At 55.3% G+C, this 23327-nt stretch overlaps 11 protein-coding genes across 11 annotated transcripts; 5 read left to right on the forward strand and 6 right to left on the reverse strand.

The window, feature by feature from the left end:
* Positions 1-635: 635 nt before the first annotated feature.
* On the reverse strand, positions 636-1760 carry N656DRAFT_239712 (RNA-binding domain-containing protein). Its single transcript, XM_064808980.1, has 5 exons — positions 1481-1760; positions 1314-1337; positions 1201-1257; positions 1019-1146; positions 636-957 (listed from the first exon to the last, which is right to left on the reverse strand). Exons 1-5 carry the CDS (start codon positions 1516-1518, stop codon positions 857-859), a joined length of 348 nt encoding a protein of 115 aa, XP_064673906.1. The 5' UTR covers positions 1519-1760; the 3' UTR covers positions 636-856.
* A 548-nt stretch (positions 1761-2308) lies between these two features.
* On the forward strand, positions 2309-3672 carry N656DRAFT_841820 (uncharacterized protein; the record flags this gene model as incomplete). Its single annotated transcript, XM_064819013.1, has 2 exons — positions 2309-3453; positions 3519-3672. The coding sequence occupies exons 1-2, from the start codon at positions 2639-2641 to the stop codon at positions 3670-3672; spliced, it is 969 nt and encodes a 322-aa protein (XP_064673907.1). The 5' UTR covers positions 2309-2638.
* A 365-nt stretch (positions 3673-4037) lies between these two features.
* N656DRAFT_745255 (26S proteasome subunit P45) lies at positions 4038-5827 on the reverse strand. Its single transcript, XM_064812897.1, has 4 exons — positions 5755-5827; positions 5596-5687; positions 5431-5545; positions 4038-5377 (listed from the first exon to the last, which is right to left on the reverse strand). The coding sequence occupies exons 1-4, from the start codon at positions 5755-5757 to the stop codon at positions 4268-4270; spliced, it is 1320 nt and encodes a 439-aa protein (XP_064673908.1). The 5' UTR covers positions 5758-5827; the 3' UTR covers positions 4038-4267.
* A 272-nt stretch (positions 5828-6099) lies between these two features.
* On the forward strand, positions 6100-8521 carry N656DRAFT_723581 (T-complex protein 1). The gene is made up of 4 exons (XM_064812519.1): positions 6100-6344; positions 6409-6460; positions 6518-7173; positions 7229-8521. Exons 1-4 carry the CDS (start codon positions 6294-6296, stop codon positions 8069-8071), a joined length of 1602 nt encoding a protein of 533 aa, XP_064673909.1. The 5' UTR covers positions 6100-6293; the 3' UTR covers positions 8072-8521.
* Positions 8522-8712: 191 nt separating this feature from the next.
* On the reverse strand, positions 8713-11532 carry N656DRAFT_701516 (uncharacterized protein; the record flags this gene model as incomplete). Its single annotated transcript, XM_064810950.1, has 3 exons — positions 8713-9261; positions 9320-11313; positions 11412-11532. 3 exons carry the CDS (start codon positions 11530-11532, stop codon positions 8713-8715), a joined length of 2664 nt encoding a protein of 887 aa, XP_064673910.1.
* A 1447-nt stretch (positions 11533-12979) lies between these two features.
* Positions 12980-13743, forward strand: N656DRAFT_765325 (TspO/MBR-related protein; the record flags this gene model as incomplete). The annotated part of the gene is made up of 3 exons (XM_064813400.1): positions 12980-13091; positions 13174-13328; positions 13423-13743. 3 exons carry the CDS (start codon positions 12980-12982, stop codon positions 13741-13743), a joined length of 588 nt encoding a protein of 195 aa, XP_064673911.1.
* A 546-nt stretch (positions 13744-14289) lies between these two features.
* On the reverse strand, positions 14290-15354 carry N656DRAFT_786729 (mitochondrial carrier; the record flags this gene model as incomplete). The annotated part of the gene is made up of 1 exon (XM_064816551.1): positions 14290-15354. The coding sequence occupies one exon, from the start codon at positions 15352-15354 to the stop codon at positions 14290-14292; it is 1065 nt and encodes a 354-aa protein (XP_064673912.1).
* A 1140-nt stretch (positions 15355-16494) lies between these two features.
* On the reverse strand, positions 16495-19048 carry N656DRAFT_774582 (Pre-mRNA-splicing ATP-dependent RNA helicase PRP28). Its single transcript, XM_064814294.1, has one exon. It carries the CDS (start codon positions 18883-18885, stop codon positions 16732-16734), a length of 2154 nt encoding a protein of 717 aa, XP_064673913.1. The 5' UTR covers positions 18886-19048; the 3' UTR covers positions 16495-16731.
* A 208-nt stretch (positions 19049-19256) lies between these two features.
* N656DRAFT_765328 (uncharacterized protein) lies at positions 19257-19882 on the forward strand (the record flags this gene model as incomplete). Its single annotated transcript, XM_064813401.1, has 3 exons — positions 19257-19651; positions 19727-19787; positions 19838-19882. 3 exons carry the CDS (start codon positions 19257-19259, stop codon positions 19880-19882), a joined length of 501 nt encoding a protein of 166 aa, XP_064673914.1.
* Positions 19883-20126: 244 nt separating this feature from the next.
* N656DRAFT_240133 (uncharacterized protein) lies at positions 20127-21405 on the forward strand. The gene has a single exon (XM_064808981.1). The coding sequence runs from the start codon at positions 20433-20435 to the stop codon at positions 21201-21203; it is 771 nt and encodes a 256-aa protein (XP_064673915.1). The 5' UTR covers positions 20127-20432; the 3' UTR covers positions 21204-21405.
* Positions 21406-21802: 397 nt separating this feature from the next.
* On the reverse strand, positions 21803-22841 carry N656DRAFT_794666 (DNA damage checkpoint protein rad24; the record flags this gene model as incomplete). Its single annotated transcript, XM_064817317.1, has 5 exons — positions 21803-21916; positions 21976-22046; positions 22117-22358; positions 22410-22716; positions 22781-22841. 5 exons carry the CDS (start codon positions 22839-22841, stop codon positions 21803-21805), a joined length of 795 nt encoding a protein of 264 aa, XP_064673916.1.
* Between the last annotated feature and the right edge of the window lie 486 nt (positions 22842-23327).

The raw sequence follows: 23327 nt of genomic DNA on the forward strand, positions 1-23327 counted from the left end.
ATGAGATATCCCATAATTTTAGGTTCTGGAAAAGGGGCGAAAACAACGGATGTGGGGAGTAGTATGAACCTGTTGCATAGGGGCTATGTGCTATCTCCAAGTAACTGGCGTGTCTTCCCTTCTACTCCAAGGCGAAGGGAAGTGTTTGGCAGGACGTCGCTCAATCAGACGAACGTTTTTCAGCCTCAAGTTGGGCTCAATCGACACCTTAACGACCAACCAGTCACAGAAAGCCATCATGTCACAAACCGGAATTGCTTGATTCTCATTTTGTGCCATCACGTTTCAGTTCCCGTGATGGCTAACTCCGCGCCTTTTGTTCAATCTAGAGATCACGAATGGCAGCCCCGAGAGAGAAAGCGTGGCAGTTTAGAAAAAGCGCCGGGCCGTCACGCTCACACCTCTTTCCAATGACTACTGGGCCCTCCGATCATAAAACCCATCCCTCGCAGTCCCAAGGCATGGCTGAAGGATACTGTACCAAATAAAGAACCTCTAACCATATCAAACCAATTCTGCTAGTGTCGTAAAATAAAGGGGCAGGTCCAGCCAGAGCTGATCCACTTGGTTCTGCGCGTGGACACCGTCATTGGTACAATCAAGTCGTTGCGAGTGATAAGGTAGTAGCAATGATGTAGTGTTAGGCGCACTCGGGCACCGTGGGAAGTAGCTTCCGCACAAAGTGAGGCATTCTTCGTGCGTGCGTGGCGATATCCGGCCTGCCCCTTTTGAGGATCGATTTCGGCGCGTTGGGCGCCGAAGCCGCCTTTGTCTTTGAGGAGGTGGATGTCGAAGAAGACGGGCCTCCAGACGTTTTGGTTTGACTCTGAAGGCTGTCTGCAGGCCCGTCTAACTGTCAATCGATGCCGTGTTGCTTCTTGAGACGTTCTAAATTCTCCTTGCGGGCATCCAAGTCCTCTTTTGTGCGAATCATCTTCTCTGGCTGGTGGTAGAGCACTGTACGAAACCCAGTCAGATACAGAAACGCCGGCTGGCAGAGTTGGGAGAGGCAACATACCGACAAGATACCGATTCTGGAAATTGTAACCGTTCAGCTTGTCGCACGCCTGCTTTGCATCCATTACGTCCTCATAGACGACGAAGGCGGTGCCTTTTGTGTTGCTCGCAATGCCTTGTCGAACTTGACTGTAGAGTGAGTGAGCAAGGGGTGTCAGCGTGGAAGAAGAGGGCCTGACATACCGGATTGGCCCGTACTTTCCAAAGAGGTCAAACAGCTCCTCTGGAGTGACGTTGTAGCTGGATGAGGATCAGTATATAGACGAAGAAATGGTGAAGATCGATCTTAGACACACCTTAGATTCTTTACGAACAAAGCTCTGTTCGCGATTGCTGATGTTAGCCGAGAGTCCGGGATGCGGTGACGCGGGCCGGGAACGGCGGGAGACGGGAAGCCAGATGGCGTCTCGGTGGAGAAGCGCAAGAGGCAACGGCCGCAGAAAGCGATGCAAGCAAAACTTACCGATTTACCTCCGGGCCAAGTTTGTTGGCACGACTCATATCTCGATGTCGATTCTGAGATGGTTCGACACGATGGTTCGATAGGTTAATGTCGATGGGGGTGCACGGGTCACGGTGCAATGGGGGAGGAGTTGAGGCTCGAGGATGGACTGACGCGGGAGTGATGAGAAGACGAAGTTCGAAGGCGGAAGGCAGTCAGGTGGGGCTTCTGCGCTAGTCCCCCACGTGACAGGCATCTTATTGGGTAAATCTTGGCGGGCCACCGTGGGATGCGTCAGTGGAACACCACTCCATCTTTTGCGATAAGTCGATCGGATGGAACGAATTGACAAAGTGTGATCGGCCGACGAGCTGGCTATTGATCCGATCCGCTTCCCCTACCCAGGGGAATGCTGGAATGGTAGTTCCAGTATGGCCTTCATTTCTATCCTATGCAGCACAGGACTTTGATGGCAGTTGCGTGTTTGTGACTATGTACAGTACAGTACAATACCTTTTCCAACCGCTACCATGGGTCAGGTTGGCCGCGTGAGGCCGGATCTCGGGAGCGAAGAGGACGGGATGATGGGCGATTGGACCGTTTGGGGTCCTGTAGGTTCCTCTCTGAAAGCTCCTTACCTACGGTACCTACGTTACTCATAGCAGCGGCCGTGCCATCCCAACTTGGCTGCAGCTCTGGTTACCCGTTCCTAGTGTATCCCCGAGCTCTCTTAGTCTGATATGGAAGACAAGCGGCCTGACGAAACACACTGGACGCTGCACTTTGGGCTTTCCATTGATTCCGCGCTGCGGCGCTACGTCGCTTCGCATTTGCGGGTCCATCCTCACTGATGCCCTGCTCCATGGCACGGTGGAGTGAAGCTGGGGCCAGCTGCACGGGGGTTTCCAGCAAGTGGCAGTCTCCAAATTCTCGGCTTGTGGCACTTTACGCGACCCTCCCGTCGTCGGGCAGCTCGTTACCAGACACTCTGCACTAACTCGACCCCTGGGCTTGGGAATCGGGCAACCTCATCTCCAAGACTCGCAGTCTACCACAACTTCTCTCGCGCTTCATTTCATTCGACTCCAGCCTTCCCGCCCGCCGTCCTCAACTTTGGCTCTGGGATAGACCGGCCCATACTGCCATACAACACGTCTCGGCAACATAAAAGTATCCGCCATGCCATCAATAGCCCAGGAATCACAGACCGTGCCGCCGGGCAAGAAGCGAAGGCGCGATGATAACAATAGCAGTCATCACCATCAGCTCCAGCTGTATGCCAGCCTCGTCACGAAGACCGCAATTCCAGGCACTAATCACCATCCCATTCCCAGCTCGCACAGCGGTATATTTGTCGACAGGAGCCCTGACCACGACGGGCTGTTCCCGCATCAATACCACACATCGCCGCTTGCAGGCCGAAAGATAATTCCGCTCCCAGCGGCTAAGCGCCGACGCACATCGGTCGAAAGGGAGACAGCGGAGGGGGAACCAATGCAGCGGTCGCCGTTAAGTTCTCCGTCCCATAAACAACAACAGCAACAACAGCATTCCAAAACCACTCCTCGGCGAAGCACTACGGCCCTTATGAGCCGTTGCCACATCTGCTTCCGCAAGCCAACCAAGAAATCGGACCTTGACTCGTTCGCCGACTGCCAAGGCTGCGGTCAGCGCACGTGCTACGTCTGCATGCGCGAGTGTCTCGGGTGGGGGGCGCCGCCGCCCAACCACCTGCGGACTGCTGACGATCAGCTATCCATGACTGCGGCGGGGACGCTTCTCGGGACGGAGGAGACTTCTTTTACCATGCTTGACGCCGACGCCGTTGTTATCGCTGGGGAGGACGGAGGTGGTGATGGTGCCATTGAAGAAAGAGGAGGAAGTAGAGGAGATGAGGGCTGGGCCAGAGGGGGGGGACATCGCCAGATGGTTTGTAGCCGGTGCTGTGTCGAGCGTGGCCAGGACGGGGATGTCGTGTGTCTGGGGTGCCTGCCGTTCGTGGAGGGTTGAGATATTTCCCGCTCTAGCTGAGCTTTAAGATTTGATGATGAGGGCCCAGGTGGTCACTGCGCAAGCGCGTCTCTGAGTGGGCCAGTTTGTTTGAGGTGGATGCAAAGGATGGGAAGGATCAGTCCCGTGGCCCGCCGGCTCTACGCTGGGATCTATTCGGCGAGGTATCGGACAACGCCCACCACCACATCTCGGTGCCCTAGCGACCCTCCCCGGATCAGGAAGGTGGAAAGGAAAGGGATAGGATTGGAGAAGAGACGTCTGGCCCTTGGAGTCCGCAACGCTTATACCGAGACTTCACGGGGCTCGCTTCTCGGACGCTTTGGCGGGGGTGGGGGAGGAAACCGACCAGTTCAGCGGTGGAGATGCTCCGGCTCGCGGAGGTCACTATCAGGGGTCACGAGGCCAGGAGAGTCTGTATTCGTCGGAGCACAGTCTGGTCGCACCGCCTTACGGAGTTGATTGCGGCATTAGGGCCAGATAGCCGCATCGGGGTACGGAAGGCTATTACTCCTACAACGGCATCACCGATATCACTACATTTAGGTCACTTCTCGGGAATGGATCCCACACCAGAAGAACTTGGTCCCATAGCTATATCCCCTCACAATATAAATATTGAGGCCTCGATGCATTTCCATGGCCAAGAACATAGGGAGCAATTATGAAACATGTCCATTTCGCTAGTACCGTGACCGCGCTTGATGCCACCTTGGTCTTGGCCAACATATTCACAGACAGTGAGCTTCTATTCTTACATGCAGTACCCAACCCACAGTCAGACCCCGAGTCGTCATTCTAGTTGTATTGTGCGTATGCAGCAGTCGAGTTGAACTTGAGATTGCCCTTGATGACCTTGTCGACAGCGCTCAGGAAATCCTTCTCGGTAGCCACCTTCCTCCTGGCGCGGATGGCGAACATGCCCGCCTCGGTGCACACGCTGCGCAACTCGGCGCCAGTCGCGTTGGGGCACAGTCGAGAGATGAGCTCCCACCGGATGTCCCGCTCGACTGACATGCTCTTGGCGTGAATTCTGAGAATGTTGGCGCGGCCTTCGAGATCGGGAAGCGAAAACTCAATCTTCCGGTCGATGCGGCCTGGCCTCATAAGGGCGGGATCCAGCGTCGACGGCCTGTTGGTTGCGAACATGACCTTGATGTTGCCACGGGCGTCGAAACCGTCCAGCTGGGTGATGAGTTCCAGCATGGTTCTCTGCACCTCGTTGTCGCCTCCAGCCCCGTCATCAAAGCGGGCACCACCGATGGCGTCAATCTCGTCGAAAAAGATAATGCACGCCTTCTTCGTCCGCGCCATCTCAAAGAGCTCGCGAACCATCCTGGCACCCTCACCAACATACTTCTGAACGAGCTCGCTGCCGATGACGCGAATGAAGGTGGCGTCTGTCCGGTTGGCTACGGCACGGGCGCAGAGTGTCTTGCCAGTCCCGGGAGGCCCGTACAGAAGGGCGCCCTTCGGAGGGTCGATGCCCAAATTACCAAACCGCTCTGGTGATAGCAGCGGCATCTCGACGACCTCACGCAGCTTCTCCACCTGCTCCTTGCAACCGCCAACGTCGCCATATGTCACGTCGGGCTTCTCCTCCACTGTCATCATGGTCACGCTGGCGTCGATTTTGGGCGGCAACGGCAGGAGGATCTGGTACTTATTTCGGTCGACGCCAACGCGCATCCCCTCCTCAATATCGGTGGGACTGACACGCTCGCCAAGCTGGACCACGAACTTAGCGATCTGCTTGACGTTGATGACATATTTGCTCTTGGATTCGTCCTTTTCGTCGGGAATGATCTTGGTGCACCGCGCTACCTGCAGCGGCTGCTCTTCCTGCATTCGCTGACGATCGGCGGCGACATCCCAAAGGTGAGGAGGGGCAAGACCGGTGTCTGATTCCTGCAAAGATGCATCAGCGCGGACCTGTGTGCCGGTTCAGCGGCGCTACACACCTTTACGCCGATCTTCTCGTCTACGCTCTGTTGCTTCTCCTTTATTTGCTGCTCCAGCTTCTTGATGGCGGCTCCGTACGGCGCGGCGCCATATGTCTTGAGAACCTGAATATCCCTTCGCGACGTCAGCTCGAGCCTGGGCGGCGGTTCTTGGGGGCAACTAACTCATCTGAAAGGGGAGTGATCTTCTTCTCTTCTATTTCGTCGTCGGCAAAGTTTTTCCTGTACTTCTCCCAGTTTTGTCCAGTGGCGGAAGGCTGCACGTAGGTCAGTGAACTGGGGACAGCAGCGCGAGTATAGTCTATGAGAATGGTTTAGGCGCACCATGATGACGACTTGCGGCAGGGACAAATGTTGGTGGTTTAGAACGAAGTAACGTGCCGAAGAGTCGACAAGCGATAAATATTGCCGTTGTCAGGTCAGAAGATTTCCGTGGTTCGCCTGTGTTGTATGTTGCGACCTCTAGAGTCTAGGGATATCAAGTTGTTAAGTTGATAATGGTAGAAGGCGGTTAGGATGAATAAGAGGAAGCTGTTCCGTAATCCATGCTGCCTTGGGATCCAGAGCTCTAGCGAGGTCAGTGAAGGCGAAGCTAACCCAAAAGTGGCTAGAACCAACCATAAATTGCCCCTCCGCAGGCGCAAGTGCCCCCCACTGACAGACGGCTGGGAAGAACTCCAGCACCCGACAGAAAAACTTCGGACCCACCTTGACGGCAAGCGTAACTTCTGTATTGCGGTTGAAGTGGGAGCTGCCTACCAGGAAACAGAGCGAGATCAACACAACTTGTCGCAAAAAAAAACTAATACGACGCCCTTATTTTCCCTGATTTTCCCTAAACAGAACGAGAAGGAGCTTAGAAAATGGCGACGGCCACGCAGCCCAGCACTGCGAGTGCAAATGCGGCGTTCAGGGTACAACTCCTACCTCTGGCTGGTACACTCGGTCCGGTGAGCTCTGGCTGACCCCTCGTAATAGGACAAGGAGAAGCCGGTGGCCGTCAGGTCGGCAAACATCGTCGCCGCCCGAGGTACGTATGATTTTAGGAAAGCTGTTCAGCATCGATCATGGCGCTGATCTATCGCAGCTGTTGCCGACGCCATCAGGACATCGCTGGGGCCGCGGGGCATGGACAAGATGATTCGGAGCGGCAAGGGCGAGACCATAATCACCAACGACGGTAGCACAATGCTCAAGAGCATGTCGGTGATGCATCCCACAGCAAAAATGCTAGTACAGCTGTCAAACGCCCAGGATGTCGAGGCCGGCGACGGCACCACCTCCGTTGTGGTCATTTGCGGCAGTCTGCTCGGTGCTGCCGACCGGTTACTGTCCAAGGGCATTCACCCTTCAGTTATCTCCGAGTCATTCCAGAGGGCCGCCGCCGCCGCCGTACAGGTCCTACACGACATGTCACAACCGATCGCCCTCACAGATACTGCCGCCCTGCTGCAGGCAGCCAATACCTCCCTCTCCTCCAAGATCGTCTCCCAATACGCGAACCTACTTGGACCCATGGCCGTCAACGCCGTAACCAAGACGATAGATCTGAAGACAGCGGACAACGTCGACCTGAAAAACATCCGTATCGTGAAGAAGGTTGGCGGGACGATAGAGGATAGCGAGTTGGTGGACGGCTTGGTCTTGACACAGCCCGTCATCAAGAGTGCAGGTGGGCCCATAAGAATGGAGAAAGCCAAGATCGGCCTGATTCAGTTCCAACTGAGCCCGCCAAAGCCAGACGTATGCTTCACCTGCTCTCCCCTTAGATTGACCTTGCTAACCTTCAGTCTGACAGATGGAAAACACCATCTCCGTAAACGACTACAGACAAATGGACAAGATCGTCAAGGAAGAGCGCATGTACCTCCTCAACATGGTCAAAAAGATCAAGAAGGCTAAGTGCAACGTTCTCCTCATCCAAAAGTCGATCCTCCGCGACGCCGTCAACGACCTGTCACTGCACTTCCTCCAACGGCTAGGCATCCTCGCCGTCAAGGACATTGAGCGCGACGAGGTCGAGTTCATCTGCAAATCCACCGGCTGCAAGCCCATCGCCGACATTGACAGCTTCACCGAGGACAAGCTGGGCTCGGCCGACCTCGTCGAGGAGGTCCAGAGCTCGGGCAGCCGCATGGTCAAGGTGACGGGGACCAAGTCGGCGGGCAAGACTGTGTCAGTCGTGGTACGCGGCGCCAACAGCCTGATCCTGGACGAGGCGGAGCGGTCGCTGCACGACGCCCTGTGCGTGGTGCGCTGCCTGGTCAAGAAGAAGGCGCTTATTGCGGGCGGCGGCGCCCCCGAGATTGAGATTGCCGCCCAGCTCAGCAAGCAGGCGCGCGAGCTGACGGGCACCGAGGCCATCTGCTGGAAGGCCTTTGCCGACGCCATGGAGGTGGTGCCCACCACGCTGGCCGAGAACGCCGGGCTCAACAGCATCAAGGTGGTTACGGCGCTCCGCCACCGCCACGAGATGGGCGAGAAGAACGCCGGCGTCAGCATCAAGAGCGGCGGCGTCAACTCAAACATTGCAAAGGAGAACGTGCTCCAGCCGCTGCTCGTCAGCACGAGCGCCATTGAGCTCGCTGCGGAGACGGTCAAGATGATTCTGCGTATCGACGATATCGCGCTGAGCAGGTGAAAACACTGGGAGAGGGTGCAGGAGGAGTTGACATAGAGAATATAAGGCCTGGAAATACCAGAATTAGGCCAACCATACATGGCTTGGTCATTGAAATGAAGTGAAACACATCGTGGGAGGGAGCCGGTACTGTTGTCCATCTTGTCTAATCGAGGTAGACAAGAGTTGACCGAATTGTGGTTAGCTTGCTTGATACGTACTGGTATCGGCTGCCAGAGCTGACTTGATCAAGTTCCATTTCCCTTTCCCAGACTGGTGAGACCATGTCACAGAGGTACAGCGCTAGGCAAAGCAGGGGCCGCAAGTGTCAAGCACACACACCCGAGATATGTGAAAGGGCAGAAACAAGGAGGGAAAAGGACTACTCATTGGCAGTTCTTGCTATTGATCTACCCCCCGAATCAGAATCCCATCAATCGACCGCATGTAAAATTTGTACAAAATGTGAACAAGTCCTTGCAGAAGCCGCCCCTCGAATCCTATTAGCGTAGCCCTTTCCCCTACTACTGCACGTCCGTGGAGGTCAAGCAGGCAGTGGAGCCATTTCGGCAGCAACTAGATTCCACTCAAGCGGTCCCCCATATTATCTCAGCTGATGTATATCGGCCAAGCCAGACGGCAGTCCGCGCAAGCCCCGAAACTCAATAGTTCAGTTCCCCACCGCCACCGCCCGACACTTGGTCGAGATCCTCGTAGCTCTTAATAGTCCGCCCCTGCACTGCCTCACGGGGGCCCATGGCGGCACCGCCGGCTGCGCCGTCACCCCATCTATTCGTAGGGCCGCCACGGCCACGCCCACCCATCGCGGTATTCACACCGCCGCTTTCGGCGCCATGGCGCGGGTTGGAGCGGCGGTCATAGGGGCCGGGCCGGTTCTGGAATCGGCTGCCCCCTCCCATCGCGCCGCCCCGGCGAATCGGACCCGGCCCACGCTCGTCTCCGCCCGGTGCGTGCCAGCCTGGGGCTGCACTGAGAGGGTTGGCGCCCATCGCGTTCGGCGCGAACATGGCCATAGGGAAGCCGGGGAAATTGAGCATGTTGTTCATGGTATAGGTCTGGAGGTTGAAACCGCGTGGTGTTCCCGTTGGCTGTTGACCGTTGGAGGGCGGGAAGTGTCCGTTGGAATTCGCGTCGGTCCGAGACGGCGCGATATGCGCAGGATCAATAACATAGGCGTTGATCAACTCAAACTGCGGACATGGTTAGAGTGGCAAATCTTTGGTAAGGATCCGACGGGCGGTGTCTCACCTCTTCCTTGAGCTTGTCCAACCACTCTGTATGACGCTTCTCGACGTGCTTCCGCCAAAAGTGCTCTTCCTTGAATAGCTTGGTGCATTCTGGAACCTTGCAGCGCCATTTGTGCTCGTCTTCCTGCTTGACGTGCTTCGCAAGCTCTTCGTTTACAGCATCCTCGACGGGCTTTCCACCAAGTTTTCGAATGTCAACAGCCTCCGGGTGCAAAATCTGGTTAATCTTGTCCTCAAACGTCTTGACCCAATTGTAGGCCCTTTGGAGCTGCTGTTCGGTTTTGCTCGAGGCGCGGAACTTCCGCTCCCCTTCGGCCGCTTCTCCCTCTTCAAGATCCTCGGCATCCTTGCGCTTCTTGGAAGGAAACGGCTCGCCGTTGGCGCTAGCCCGTGCCACGGCTTTAGCAGTTGAGGAGAGCGTGCTCCTAGGTCGACGAAGATGACCACCAGGGCATTTGCGAGTTAGCTCATGGATAGAGTCGCTCTCAAACACGCAGAAAAAGCAAAAGTTGAAGACACGGCGCAGGTACTCGATGGTGAGATCCAGCCGCTTCTTCGTGAGCAACAGTTCAATGTCGTCGACCTCATCATCCACCATCCCTTCATCCTCTTCGTTGTCGTCCACAGCGCCCATAGTATCTTCCCCCTCCTCGCGCTCCTGATCCAGGGCCTCGTCCATGCCGGTAACCCGGTCCTTTTTTGACGTTTTGACTGGAGACACTGGGACTGCAGGCTGAAGTTTCCCATCGAGACGCAGCCGGTCAACATATTCTTCAATCTGGAGAGCAGCGTTGAATTCCGAACCGAAATCGCTCTCAAACTTGTTGACCAATTCGGTGGCGAGTTGGAGGTCCTTTCGGACGCGATCTGGAGCTGAAAAGAGGTCCCATAGTGCCTTCTTCCTTGGGTTCGCTGGCGGATTATGGACGCCAACGTGGCAAGTAAAATCGCCTCGCTGCTCATCCTTTACGGTTTTCCCGTTGATGGCATCAAGGGCCCTCTCTGCGGTCGAGCGGGGGGCGACAGGTTTGGACTCGCCATCCTCTTCATCCTTGGCATCATCATCTGCAGCAGTAGGGGCTTCAGGAGCGGGGTGCAGCATAATCCAGCCGATCCGGTGGTATCGTTTGCTGGGGTTAGGGTCGCTCAAAGATAGCCACTTGAAGCCACCCTCTCCCTCACCGAGGTGCTCCCTGCAGAAGGCCTCGAGATTCTGACGGCTAACAGAGGGCGCAATCGTCTTGATAAGCAGCGTGGGTTGGAAGAGACTTTCATCCCTGATCTCGTTGCTGTTGGCCGGGACCAAATCACCAACGCCAAGCACTTCATTTGCGGCGGTTGCTTCTCCCTCTTCCTTCTCAATCACGCCACCAGCCCCGTTGCTTTCGCTCTTCGGGATGCCTTCAAGAGAAAATTCGTCAAAAACGCCCGAAGCAAGGTCTTGTTCCCACCGAAGATATGCGCCGCGGCGTGATTCGTTCAATTGTTGCCGAAAGGCATCCCGAATCTCCGGAACGTAGCGCTCTCTAAACCACTGCTCATCTTTGTGCTGTTTGACGAAGGTCTGAGCCATCTTTGCCTGAAGGTCCTCTTTGTATGCGTCATAAGCGGCCTGAATCTTGGCCTTTTCCTTTTCACGGTCCTCTTGGGCCTCGCGCGGACCTCGGACGCGCTCCGGTTCGCGGCGTCGGCCGGTCCTTAGTCGCTCCTTCTCCTCCTTAATTCTCTCGTTCGCCCTCCACCATTCGCCGAAGTACGAAAAGCCGACCTGATACGGCAATTTGATCGGATCCGGGATCGGATTGGTCAATGGCTGGGGCGAAGGGCCATCCTGACCCGGCACGTAACGGTCGATGTTAGCAGGGGGGGATCCAATTCTGCGGGCGCGATCGTCCCGGTCCCGAGTACCGGCGTACTCATCGCGACCCCGACCCCGAGGCTCGTAGCGATCCACCGCGACAGGCGATCGCGACCGACGTCGGCTACGCTCTGCACCTAGAGGCGCGTAAGTGAATGAGATGGAAAAGGTGGCGTTTCAGGGCTGGTAATCAAAAAGGCAGAAGGGAGTCGGATCAAGGAAGTTTGAGACGCACCAGGGGATCTGGTCCGGTAAAAGCTATCTCCTCTTTCGTCTTTGATTCTTGGGTCGTCCCGACCGCCCCAACCGCGGTCCCCGGGCGAGCGTACCGAATCGCGGTAATGAAAAGAATCCATGGCAGTCAATGAGATGGGCTATTAATCTGGTCAGTTGAATGCTGCGCTACGCGGAGAGTCGAGGGAGCGGACAGGAAGTGAAGAGGAGGATGCAGTCGTGTCACCCAGCAGGGCGTTTTTGTCGGTGCGCTTTCGAAGAGTGTGTTTGGCGCTTGCTCTATGTTATAGGATCTTGGGCAGATTGTTTGGCATAGGGAATTGATTGCCACGGGCGACTACTGTTGGCCGACATGCTTGCGGTTAGAAAGTGTAATTCCCGCCCAAGTGATTTGAGATGCAGCAATGATAAGAGAAGCGAGCAGGTGATGATCAGCGGGAGAGGCAATTGGAAATTAAAAATCGGCGCATGAAGCCGCCAAAGCAGGAGAATCGGGCAGGGGCTGCGGGCAGAGGAGTCCGGTGATCGTGACGAGGAGGTATGGAGGCGGGAGAGGAAGAAGCTGACAGCTGAAGTCAAGAGGTGCTCAAAAGGTGAACGCCGTGCTAACTGTAGCTCCAAAAAGCGGAGCAGATAACCAAGGCGGGGGTAAAAGAAAGAGATGGGATTGAGCAAGAAGAGGCAGAAGAGAGGAAATGGGGCCAACGAACAATTACATGGAGTCGGTGATGGAGCAGTGATGGCTCGCCGACCAAAGGATGATGGTTGCGATAGGTGCGATGCTGGCGTGCAATCGCGACGACGTGGAGTTGTTGGGAGGTTGGCAACTGCCCGTCCCTACAGTCCCACTAGCAGCTGATCTGGGGTGACGGATCACGTGGGTCCCCGCAATTCTCCGGTTAAGGAAAAGCGGTGTGGACTCGGAAACTTGTGCCTTGCAGCTTCACAGTTCACCACTGTACGGTATTTTTAGTTGCCGCTAATGCCAGTGAGGGAAGACGGAAAACTCAAGGCGCAACACACGTTAGTAACGGCCGAAAACGGCGAAACGTGATGGGTTTGGATGCAAGTCGCCCAGAATCGAAGTTTGCAGTTAGTTATGTGTATTGTACAGTGCAGTGCATTTGAGAAGAACCAAAACCATATGAGGGATGGAAGTTCGGATATGTATGTAATTACGTACTTACCGTATCCGTAGTCGTATGATTCTTATCAGTGTTTAGCAGTGAGCACCTCAAAACGAAGGAACACGGGTACACAGTTATCCCCAGACTCGATGAACAACTTGTCGTAGGGCCCTGTAACAATGAAGAGGACTGTTTCGTAGTAAGATTCGATGAAAAGCTGCTATCAAATATTCTGATGAAAGCCTCGAAGCGGCAACTTGCACAGCCAAGCCAGGGACAGGGCGTGATGTCGTCATACCTCAGTCCACTTTGCCGTCCCTCGACCCGATACTTCTCAACGTAGCTTCAGCTTCAGCAAACTCCGAGAACAACCATTGCAACATTTGAGTGCTGAGATTCCATTAGGGCCATTTCACTCATCACCTCTTACAACTCGCCCAAAATGACGACTTACATACCCTCGCTCACCCTCCCCGACGCCGTGTTTAGCAGCCTACCCGGCTCTGTCCTGCTCCCTATAGCCCTCGGTTCGGCAGCAGGCTGGAGCACAAGGCGTATGACCCTCCAACGGGCCCCAATGCCCCCTCTTACACATCACAGCTCAACTAATTCTCTCCTGAAATGATAATAAAACAGCCGAAAAGACCGAACGCCAACAACCTCCCCTAAAACAACCGCCTCTGCGGCCTCCAGCCGCCGTCTTCCCTCCCGTCTGGACGGCGCTGTACGGGCTGATGGGTTATGCCGCGCATCGTGCCATGTTCCTAGGCACCTCTCCTTTCAACAACAGCGTAAGTACTAATCAACCCTTTCCTCCCTTGGAGAGCCTTGGACATGAAATACCCTTCAAGCACATATTTACCCGGAGAACAACGAACGGCATAGGCAACAATCTCCGCCGCCCGCCAGGGCGCAACCCTGTACACCATTCAATTGGGTCTCAACCTGGCGTGGATGCCGCTCTTTTACGGGCTGAACCGGCCCGTGCTGGCGACGGCCGACGCGGCCGCCCTGCTGGGCATCAACGCCTATCTCGCCTGGCTGTGGGGCACCAACGTCGACAGCCTGGCCGGCTGGCTGCTGGCGCCCTACGTCGCCTGGCTCGGCTTCGCGACATACCTGTCTGCGGGCACGGGGTACCTGAACGGGTGGGACTTGAGCCGGGGCCGTGACGAGGTTGGGCCGGGGAAGAAAAAGGAATTGTGATTTGTGAGGAATGCTACTTCTTATTCGTTTGGTAGTAGTAGGACCTAAGTGGGAAAAGGAGTTTGGGGGATTGGGGTAGTGGTTACGGTAGTGTTTATTATGTCACAGTAATGCCACGAAGGGTCTCTGAAGGAGAGAGATTAGAGGCTACACACCGGACGTGTGTGTAATGGTCATATACGCTCTATTCAGCGTGTCCTCTTCCCGCTGGTAGAGTGTCACCCAATATATACATCTAACATCGCCATGTCTTTTCACCGTGCTCTAGTTTTTTCGCCCAAGGACAGACAGATGGAAATAGTCATCTCTGTTTCCTACCCCTCCATCCAGTCACCCGCCAGAAGACCACCAACGCCCCGCTGCATGATATACGAAGGCAAAAGGAAAACATGGTTCCCGATCTATCCTGCTTCAGCACCACATCGTCATCCACTCATGTCCCTCACGTCTATGAATCTGCCAAGAAAAGAGAAAAGAAAATGTCATTCCTCCAACTGCCTGAATTATGGGTGGCCTAACACCCTCTAACCGCTTCCTCCTCACTGCTCACTGCATAGGGAAGTATTTCTTGAGTCCGTCGTAGACCATGAAGATGAATGCCGAACTAGGCACCGAGCGGAGGACGGTAATCCCACAGCCGCGGTAGAACCCCGTTAGACCCGCCTGTTTCCACAGGGCGGCCGCCTCGCCTGCAAACGTGGTCTTCTGGCCGGGCGCCTGACCGATCGGGGTGGTCTGCATGCGCGACTTGATCGTGTCGGCAGGAAAGAACAGGAAGTTGTATGACATGCCTGCCGAAGCACCCGCCACTGCTTGCTGCCAGAGCGGGAGGCTGTCGCTGTCGTCCCTGGGAAACAGAATCTCTGTCCCCGCCGTGCCCGCTTCCGCCGCTAGACGTCGCTGTCGCCGCCCGTTCCACTCGCGAAACAGTTCCGTGACGGTCTCCTTGGACCCGAACCAGGCGGCGCAACCCCCAGACTCGCGGATCAGCGTGCCCAGCTGGCCATGCCAGAATCCGCGCAGCCCTTGATGCCGGAAAATGTCCTTGATGACGGGGATCGGTTTCAGCGCTGTCGTTGCCGCCGTGCCGCCGGTGCCGCCCTCGGGAACTTGGATTTTGCACTTGACCAGCTCGATAGGGGTCAAAAGGAAGGAGGTCATGGCACCTGAGAAGGCGCCTGTCATCCAAAGGGCGGATAATGGTAGTGGCTGGTCGCGGGGCGTATAGCCCGAGGCATAGACGACCGCGCGGCCCATGCGCTCCCAGAAGAAGAGGCTGCTGTTTTCGATGGCGGCGCCAACCAGCGGAGCGCTGATGCCCCGGTAGAGGCCGAGGAAGCCGTCGGCCCGGATGGACTGGGCAAAGCAATCGATCGGTCCCTTGTATCGCAGAGGGAGGTGGTCCGGTTGTGACTGAAGCCGCACCTTGACCGTGTCGAAGGGGTATTCAATGTATTTGCCAACGATGCCGGCAACGGAGCCGTACGTGATGTCTTCGACGGCCTCCATGACCGCGGTCCTGGGCTTGATTTGTACTGGGGTAGATATTGTTGTGTCTGAGAATGGTGCTTCGGCTGTGAGACTGCCTTGCTGAGTGGTTGCTGGCTCCATGATAACAAATATGGATGAAGCTGTTTAAATCCTAATTTGAGAGGCAGTGGGCACTATGCACACTGCACGTTGGGAGAAGATACCAACAACAAACAGTCCTGATATGGAATGAACAAAGAATCGATAGATAGAAAGAAAGGTATTGTTCGGCCGTTCAGTGAAGGGCGTATCTCATCAGCAATCGGTTCACATGCGCTGTTCGAGGGCCGTCACCGCTCATCAGCAAGACACCTGATGGGAGCGATGGACGGAGCGGGGGAGGGGCGGTCTGGGATGAAATGTTCGATGTTTTGCGAGAGCGGAATTCCTGGAGACCAGCACCTCCCCGTACACGTAAGGTCTAGAGACCTCACATCATAGGGTTGGAGCAAGCCTCCTGGGCAGGAAAACCGGTGGGTAGAAATCAGGGCAAGGACATGATCAGGTTCCGTTCATTCGAGGCAAAGGCACACACTGTCAAAGTTACAGTGCCTTCGGCAGAGCGACGTGCAAAAAATTTTGGAAACAGCTCTCGGCTTCTTGGCGACAAGGGTTTCATGGTGGGGTCAAGGAGGGGCAAACTGTTCCCGCCCGCCTGCCTCAGCTGCTCCTCGTCAGCTCCTCAGCTTGCGTTCGAGTACCGAGTACCTGGGAGACATGGTCTTGGCGCGAGGTTATGATGATTGCCGCGAGTCTCGAAAACCTCGGCGACGCGGGAGCGAGGATGGGTATGTCTCGGAGGTGTTGCGACTTGATTGAACTGCCAAGAATTCATCCGACAGCAAATCGGTTGACAGTTTCTCTAGCGAACCAGGCAGGAGCATGCGTAAGGACAGCGGCAATAAGAATGCATTACAATGCCGGCAATATTTACGGGCTTGATGGGCGGTAGTGTTCATTAAGTCACTGGTGCTACGAAGCACAAATAGGTACGCAATGGTGGGTTATACCTTGGCAACCTAAGGTACCTTTCTAAGGTGTCGCCGCGGAACGTAAATGCCACAGGTAAGTGCCTATGTACCTCAGACTTCCAGAGCGGGAGCGCCGTTTGGTCGCAGTACGCAGTAGGTAGCATTTCCCCTGCTTCACCCCGTAACTCCTGCACCAGGTCGTTGAAGTGGTTCGAGGATTCTCCGCTGCGTAAATTTGCTATTGGTCATGGAGATCTGGAATTGCCTGATCTGGATGTTAGATCCGGAGAAATCTTATCTGATCATCTGATAAGATCAGATTGACCAACCACCCGATCCAAAGCTCCCCAAGTCCACGCGTCGACTGGCGAAGAAAAATAAGAAGAAGTGCCAAGCTCCCGTATTCAACCCATAGAGCGGGACACCCCCGGTAGGCCCAATGTAATCAATTACATAAGGTATTGAACAAACTCCATACATACATGACTCACTGCTGCCATGAGGCCCCCTTCCCAGCGAAACCCCCACTCTCCTCCAGCTTCTTCCCGCCGCCGCCCTTTTGGGGCTTCGACTGGGCGGCTTCGTGGCGCCGCAGTTCCTCCGGCACCTTTGATATTGAGGATTTGGATATAATCTGCCTCAAGTCATACATGACGTCCGCGTCCTCGTTGCCCAGGAATGTGATGGCCACACCGCTCTTGCCCGCACGACCGGTACGGCCGATACGGTGCGTGTAGGCCTCAATGCTCGACGGCATGTTGAAGTTGACCACCAAGGAGACATCCGGCACGTCGATACCACGACCTGCCAGGTCCGTCGCCACCAGAATGCTCGACTGGCCGTTGCGCAGCGACGCCAGCGATGCCTCACGCTGCTCCTGCGTCTTGCTACCATGTAGCGTGACGGTCGAGTAGCCCCATGATTTGATGTCTTTGGCGACCATCTCGCAGTTCCGCTTGATGTTGACAAAGACAATAATTGGCGGCTTGAACTGCCCGGAATTCAGGATCTCCTGGAGCCTGCGCTTCCTCTTGTCCTCGCCCGCGATGAATTCGACCCGTTGCTCGACCGTGTCCACTGCTTCGCCTGCATTACCAATGGTCACTATGGCAGGCCGCCGGAGATACTTCTTGGCAATCTTCTCCACCAATGGCGGCATAGTTGCCGTGTACATCATGGTTTGCCGATACCGGTCTTTGCCGCCAAGATACCGGCTCATCAACTGTGGGTTCTCGGCGTCTTCCGTATCCGGCTTTTCGTTCGTCACAGGTAGGGCATCGAGAATCTTGGTCAAAGGTTCCTCGAAGCCTTGATCGATCATGCGATCTGCTTCGTCCATGATGATGTAGCAGCACTGGGAAAACACCAGCAGCCGCCTTTCAAGGCAATCTACCAGACGACCTGGTGTTGCAACAATGATCTCTGCGCCGTTTCGAAGCGCAAATGCTTGCTCCTCCAGGGAATGACCGCCAACGATGCTGACTACCGTGAAACCCAGGGGCGTGGCAAATTTCTTGGCCTCGGATTCGATCTGCTGTACCAATTCTCTGGTGGGTGCAAGGATTAGGGCATACGGTCCGTCGTTTTTGTTGTACTCGTTCAGAGGCGGCAGCTCTGAGATGTACACAAGTAGCGGTAGTAAGAATGCGGCAGTCTTGCCGGAACCTGTGACGGCAACGCCGATCAAGTCTCGCGCCTGGAGCGCAATGGGTATGGCGGCTCGTTGAATAGGCGTCGGCTCGTCGTAACCGACATTGTGAACGATTTCAAGCAGACGACGAGGCAAGTTGGACTCCTGCCAGCTGCGCATTGGATTCGGAATGGCACCGCCTTTGGTGGCGATGCCAAAATTCTCCTTGAATATGCGCCAATCCCGCTCCTTCATATCCTCCAACTTCTTCTCGGACCAGTGCTTGCCAAGGTTCTTGCGCTCTGCCGCTTGCTTGATGCGCTCATGCTGCTCTAGCAACTGCCTAGCGCGCTCCTCTCCGGTCTCTGGGTCGCCGCGCCGTATAGCCTCTGCTTTGCGCAAAATAAGCTCGTCCGAATGTTCGTAGCCCGCCAGCCTGAAAAGGGGGTCTGGACGTTCGGCGTAGATGGGGTCGAAAGGCCTGCTAGTATCGTCATCCGGATCCCAGTCGAAGTTAAACTTGTTCGCCGCGGTTCTCCTCCTCTTCTTTTTGGCCGAGAATGTGGACTGGTTGACTTCAGGGCCCATGTACCGCGCCCGGAGTTCCGCCTCGTCATTCCGCTCCATCTCTGCTCGCTTGTGGTCCTCGTCGTTCGGTCGCCCGCGCTTTCCACCTTGCCGATGCTCGCCGCCATCAACATGTGGGCGCATTGCCTTCGGACCGGTCGGTATGTCATGCTGTGTCGGACGATGCCTTGATCTGTAGTCCCCGTTGGTGCCGTTGACACCGTTGGTGCCGTTTGTGCCATTTGTACCCGCGCGCTCGAATGGAGGGTTATTTTTGAGCTCTTCATGGCGTCTTCGCTCCGCTTCTTCCTTTGCTTTCTTTTCTGCTTCCAAGCGCTCGCGCTCTTTTTTGGGAATGAACCTAGGCTTGGATGCGGCCGCTTCTTCCGCTTTCCGCTTCTGAAGCAGCGCCTCCACGTCCAGCGGGACCCGTCTCGCTGCCATGCTCCAAGAAGTGTCTGGCAGTGGTGGAAGGTGTTGATTCGGAAGGGTGATTATCTGTTAGAAAAACCCGGGAGTTGTGTATCGCGGCAGAATCTGCGCTTTGAAGTTGAGGGCAAAGGTTGGTCTTCAAGGTGCAGGTTACCTTGACGTTGCAGGAATAACACCCTAACCGAAGAACGCATGGCTTAGTGGCGGGCTCTAGGTTAAATATGACTCCATGCAATAAGGGTTAGGGTTAATAGAGAACATTCGGCTCCAGCTGTGCTTTTTTTGTCGGGAATCGGGATGCCTGTCTGTACAAACGGGAGAACATCGAGACGTCTCCCGCGCGTGACAGTTCTTTCTCACTGCACCGCCGACCAACCTCAACAATGGCGACGACAATATCAAAAAACGTGCAATTGGCCAAGGCGCTCCCGGCCCGGCTGCTAACTTTCCTCGCGCGGTATCCGCCGGCCGCAATCCTCCCCGACGGCGCAACCCCCGAAACTCACAAGACAGCGTATCAAGAAGAGACGCCAAACCCGTTTCTGCCGACCAAACACCCCGTCACCGGGAGGTGGCACAACCCAAAGTACTCCTTGCGCCGACAGGCTGAGTTGGTAAAGATGGCGCGAGAACACCACGTTGAGGAGTTGCTGCCTTTTACACCCAAAGGCACCGAGGAGAGGTTACGCAAGAGGGTCGAGCTTGGTTTGCGCGTCAAGGGTACCGGTGTTGGGCAGAAGGTCAAGGGTCACAAGCACGAGAGGCAGCTCCAGGCAAAGTACGTTCGGCCTGTTGTCCATGCCTGCGTGGGCAGATTCTTCAAGAGTATGTTGCTGACTTGGCTGCACTACAGGATGGAGAAGAGGAGAGAAGCTATGCTCAAGATGCCGGAGCTCATCAGGCAATACAGAAGTGTACGTGGAATATTCTGTGGTTCCCTGGCATGATACTAACCAAATTATAGATGCCGAGATGGAAGTTCACAAAGACCTTCAAGTTCCCCAAATAAACAGGGGAAAGCTGTCTATGAGATCGTGGATATACCTAGACTGTACCATACCAATACTGTACAACACTTTTTCCTCAGCCAGAGCCTGCCTGAATCTTCCTGTGCGATACATGGCGAGGGAACCGCCCTTTTTCTGCCATTGTTCAGTTAGGCCCTCTGTGATGCTCTTATTAGTTCAAGGCTACACCATCATTAGGGTTAAACTGGACATGGCCCAAGTGGGCAAGAACTGACCACTCCTATACGGTCGATCTGCCACTGTTCCCGACGTCTCCCTTCAAGTCCCCTTTTGCTCATCCGTCAAGTTCACTCTCAAACGAACCAACAAATCTGACCCCCTTGGCTGATTGAACACTAGCACAGCGCTCTTGAGCAGACTGTGGCACGTGATCGGGCCCAATTCTCATATTCTTTGACTTTTTTACATTCCGATCTCACCTTATTCGCCTCTCATGATTCTATCTGCATTTCCCCCCCCTTAAGACACCCATCAACCCAACCAACTCCACGTGACCATTTATACACAACCCCTTCATCCTCAAAGCTTGTCATGAGAAATGACATAAAAACAACGATGCCAACCCACTACGAGGTCCTTTCACTCTCCCAAGCAGCCGTTTCCTCAGCAGACGACCCTGCCGGCCTAATCAAGCGGGCCTACCGTCGCGCCCTGCTCTCCCACCACCCAGACAAGACCAACAAGCATCACCAGAACACAACATCAACAGCAACAGCAACAGCAACAGCTCCAAGCACAAGACCAACCTTTACAATCGACCAAATCTCCACCGCCTATGCAACCCTCTCCCGCCCTTCCCAGCGCGCAGCCTACGACCAGTCCCTCCTCCTCGGCAACACAGACAACGGCACCACCACTAATCAAGGGCATCATAGCCAGAGCGAAAATCAGAGCCATCACAGGCAGGATTTCCAAACGGGGATCGAGACAGTCGACCTGGACGATCTCGCCTATTTCGAAGAGGATCACGACAGTAAACGAGGAGACCAAGAAGCGGAAGAAGAAGGAGGAGGAGGAGGAGGAGGAGGAGGAGGAGGAGGAGTGGGGTGGTACTACCGGGCCTGCCGGTGCGGCAATCCGCGCGGGTACCTGTTTAGCACCGACGACCTGGAGGAGGCGGCCGACGTGGGCGAGCTGATGATTGGCTGCGCGGATTGCAGTCTCTGGTTGAGGGTGCACTTTGCTGTTGTCGAGGAGGAGGACGAAGGTAACGAGGGTGGTGGTAGTGGTGGCGATCAACAGCAGCAGCAGCAGGATGTTGGGAATGAGAACGGGAACGGGAACGGGACCGGGGGTTGTTGAGGGCCGTCAAATGAGAGGGAGATGGAGGACGAACAGCTGGAAAGCAGGGGCACAGTGATGATTCTATGCTTCCTTGTGGTGTTTATATGTGGCCTCGACCGAGTTGAAAGCAGCATTGCTGTATTTCGATTACGACTGCATTGTAGCGTCCTGGATAGACAGATACCCCAGAACATCTACTTTTATACTTATCATCTCGAATAATATCTGGGGCTGTAATGCCCAAGGGAATGGCGTGCTGGCAGGAAAATTGTGCTTCCGGTCTAGATGCCTTAATGGGACAAGCGCAAATCACCGGCCGATACACTTCATGTGAAAAAGTTTTTTGCATTTCCTTGTACAGACGTTCACCGCTCTGTCAAGGGTCTAAAAGGCAGGCAATCTGAGAACAGAAAAAGAGCCCCCCAAAATGCTGCACTCTAGCCCTCAAGCTGCCGCGAGAAACAGTCCACAAGTCCTGGTTGTGTGTATCTGCCGTAAACATGCAAAGGTACGAGGGGGATCTCCAGTCCGCGCTCCAAAGACACCGTTTCCACCGAGGGATTTACCAAACCAAGGGTTATCACTATCAAGAGACCATGAGACACGCAATAGGCCGCTTACTCAGCCTTGGGCTCCTCCGCAGTGCCCTCCGCCTTCGGCTCCTCCTGCTGAGGGGCCTCGGCGTGACCGGTGGGAGCAGGCTGCTCAGCCTCGGACGAGGTCCAAAGAGTCTACGACATGTTAGTAAAAACCAATCCCCCACACCCAACTTCCCGAACCGTAAACGTACCAAGTTGTCACGGAGCAGCTGCATGATCAATGTGCTGTCCTTGTAGCTCTCCTCGCTCAATGTGTCGAGCTCTGTGTTTCCGCCGTGTTAGAAACGCTTTCAAACAGTTTCATGCATTGAGACCGGTGGAGGATAACTCACCGGCAATGGCATCATCAAACGCCTGCTTAGCCAGGTGGCAGGCCTGGTCAGGGGCGTTGAGGATCTCGTAGTAGAAGACGGAGAAGTTGAGGGCAAGGCCAAGACGGATAGGGTGAGTGGGCGGGAGCTCCGTCTGCGCAACCTCGGTAGCAGCCTTGTAAGCCTCAAGAGACTTGTCGGCCGAGTCTTTGCGCTTGTCGCCAACGGCAAACTCGGCGAGGTAGCGGTGGTAGTCACCCTTCCTATGGGGATGTCAGTCACGAATCATGAAACATGGCAGGGAAGGCACTAACATCTTGTGATAGAACACCTTGGACTCCCCGTTCTTAGCCGAGGGAATGAGGTGCTTGTCGAGAACAGTGAGGATATCCTCGCAGATCTTGGCGAGCTCGCCCTCGATCTTCTGGCGGTACTCCTTGATCAGGCCGACCTGGGTAGAGTTGCCCTTGGACTCCTCCTTCTGCTCGATCGAGGTGACAATTCTCCACGACGCGCGACGGGCACCAATGACGTTCTTGTAGGCAACAGACAGAAGATTCCGCTCCTCGACGGTAAGATCACGATCCTCGGAGGCGACAATCTTCATGTTCTCAACCATTTCTGTGGGGCGAAGTGGCGCGTCAGCATCAGTAAACGGAGATATTCGGAATCTAGGTATACATACCCTCATAGCGCTCGGCCTGCTCGGCGAGCTTCGCCAGATAGACAGCATCTTCGTGGCCCATTTTTTCTGATCTGAGTGTCTGGGAGACTGATGTTAGCGGCAGATCACGGACCAGGTGGGGTTCTTCGTGTCGGTGAGCTCAGCGTGTACGGGCAAAACCAAAACACAGAACAAAAGCAGAATAAAAACAAAGGGCAAGAAGCAACACTGTTGTGCCCATGATTCAGATCGCGTTCCCACAGCTCTGCTGGTGCTGACGCGCATGCGCCGTCCCGACTTCACGACTAAGGCGGGCAGAGGGAGAGGCTCCCCGCTCTCGGTGGGGTGGATGCGCAGCCTAGTCCAGCCTTTGGGCTCTGTGATACACGAAGGCTTCTTGCATGGCTTTCGCTGGTCTTCGGGGCAATTGAATTTCCAGACCGGGGCGACGAGGATATGGTGAGAGTGGCTCTGGAGTTGGAAGGCAAGGTGCGGTCGCATCGTCGATGACGACAATAGGCGGGATTGTATGCAGCTTATGGCAGCGGAGGGAGAACAAGGGAGACTC

Source organism: Canariomyces notabilis, assembly GCF_033297395.1.
Source record: "Canariomyces notabilis strain CBS 508.74 unplaced genomic scaffold N656scaffold_2, whole genome shotgun sequence".
NCBI lineage: Eukaryota > Fungi > Ascomycota > Sordariomycetes > Sordariales > Chaetomiaceae > Canariomyces > Canariomyces notabilis.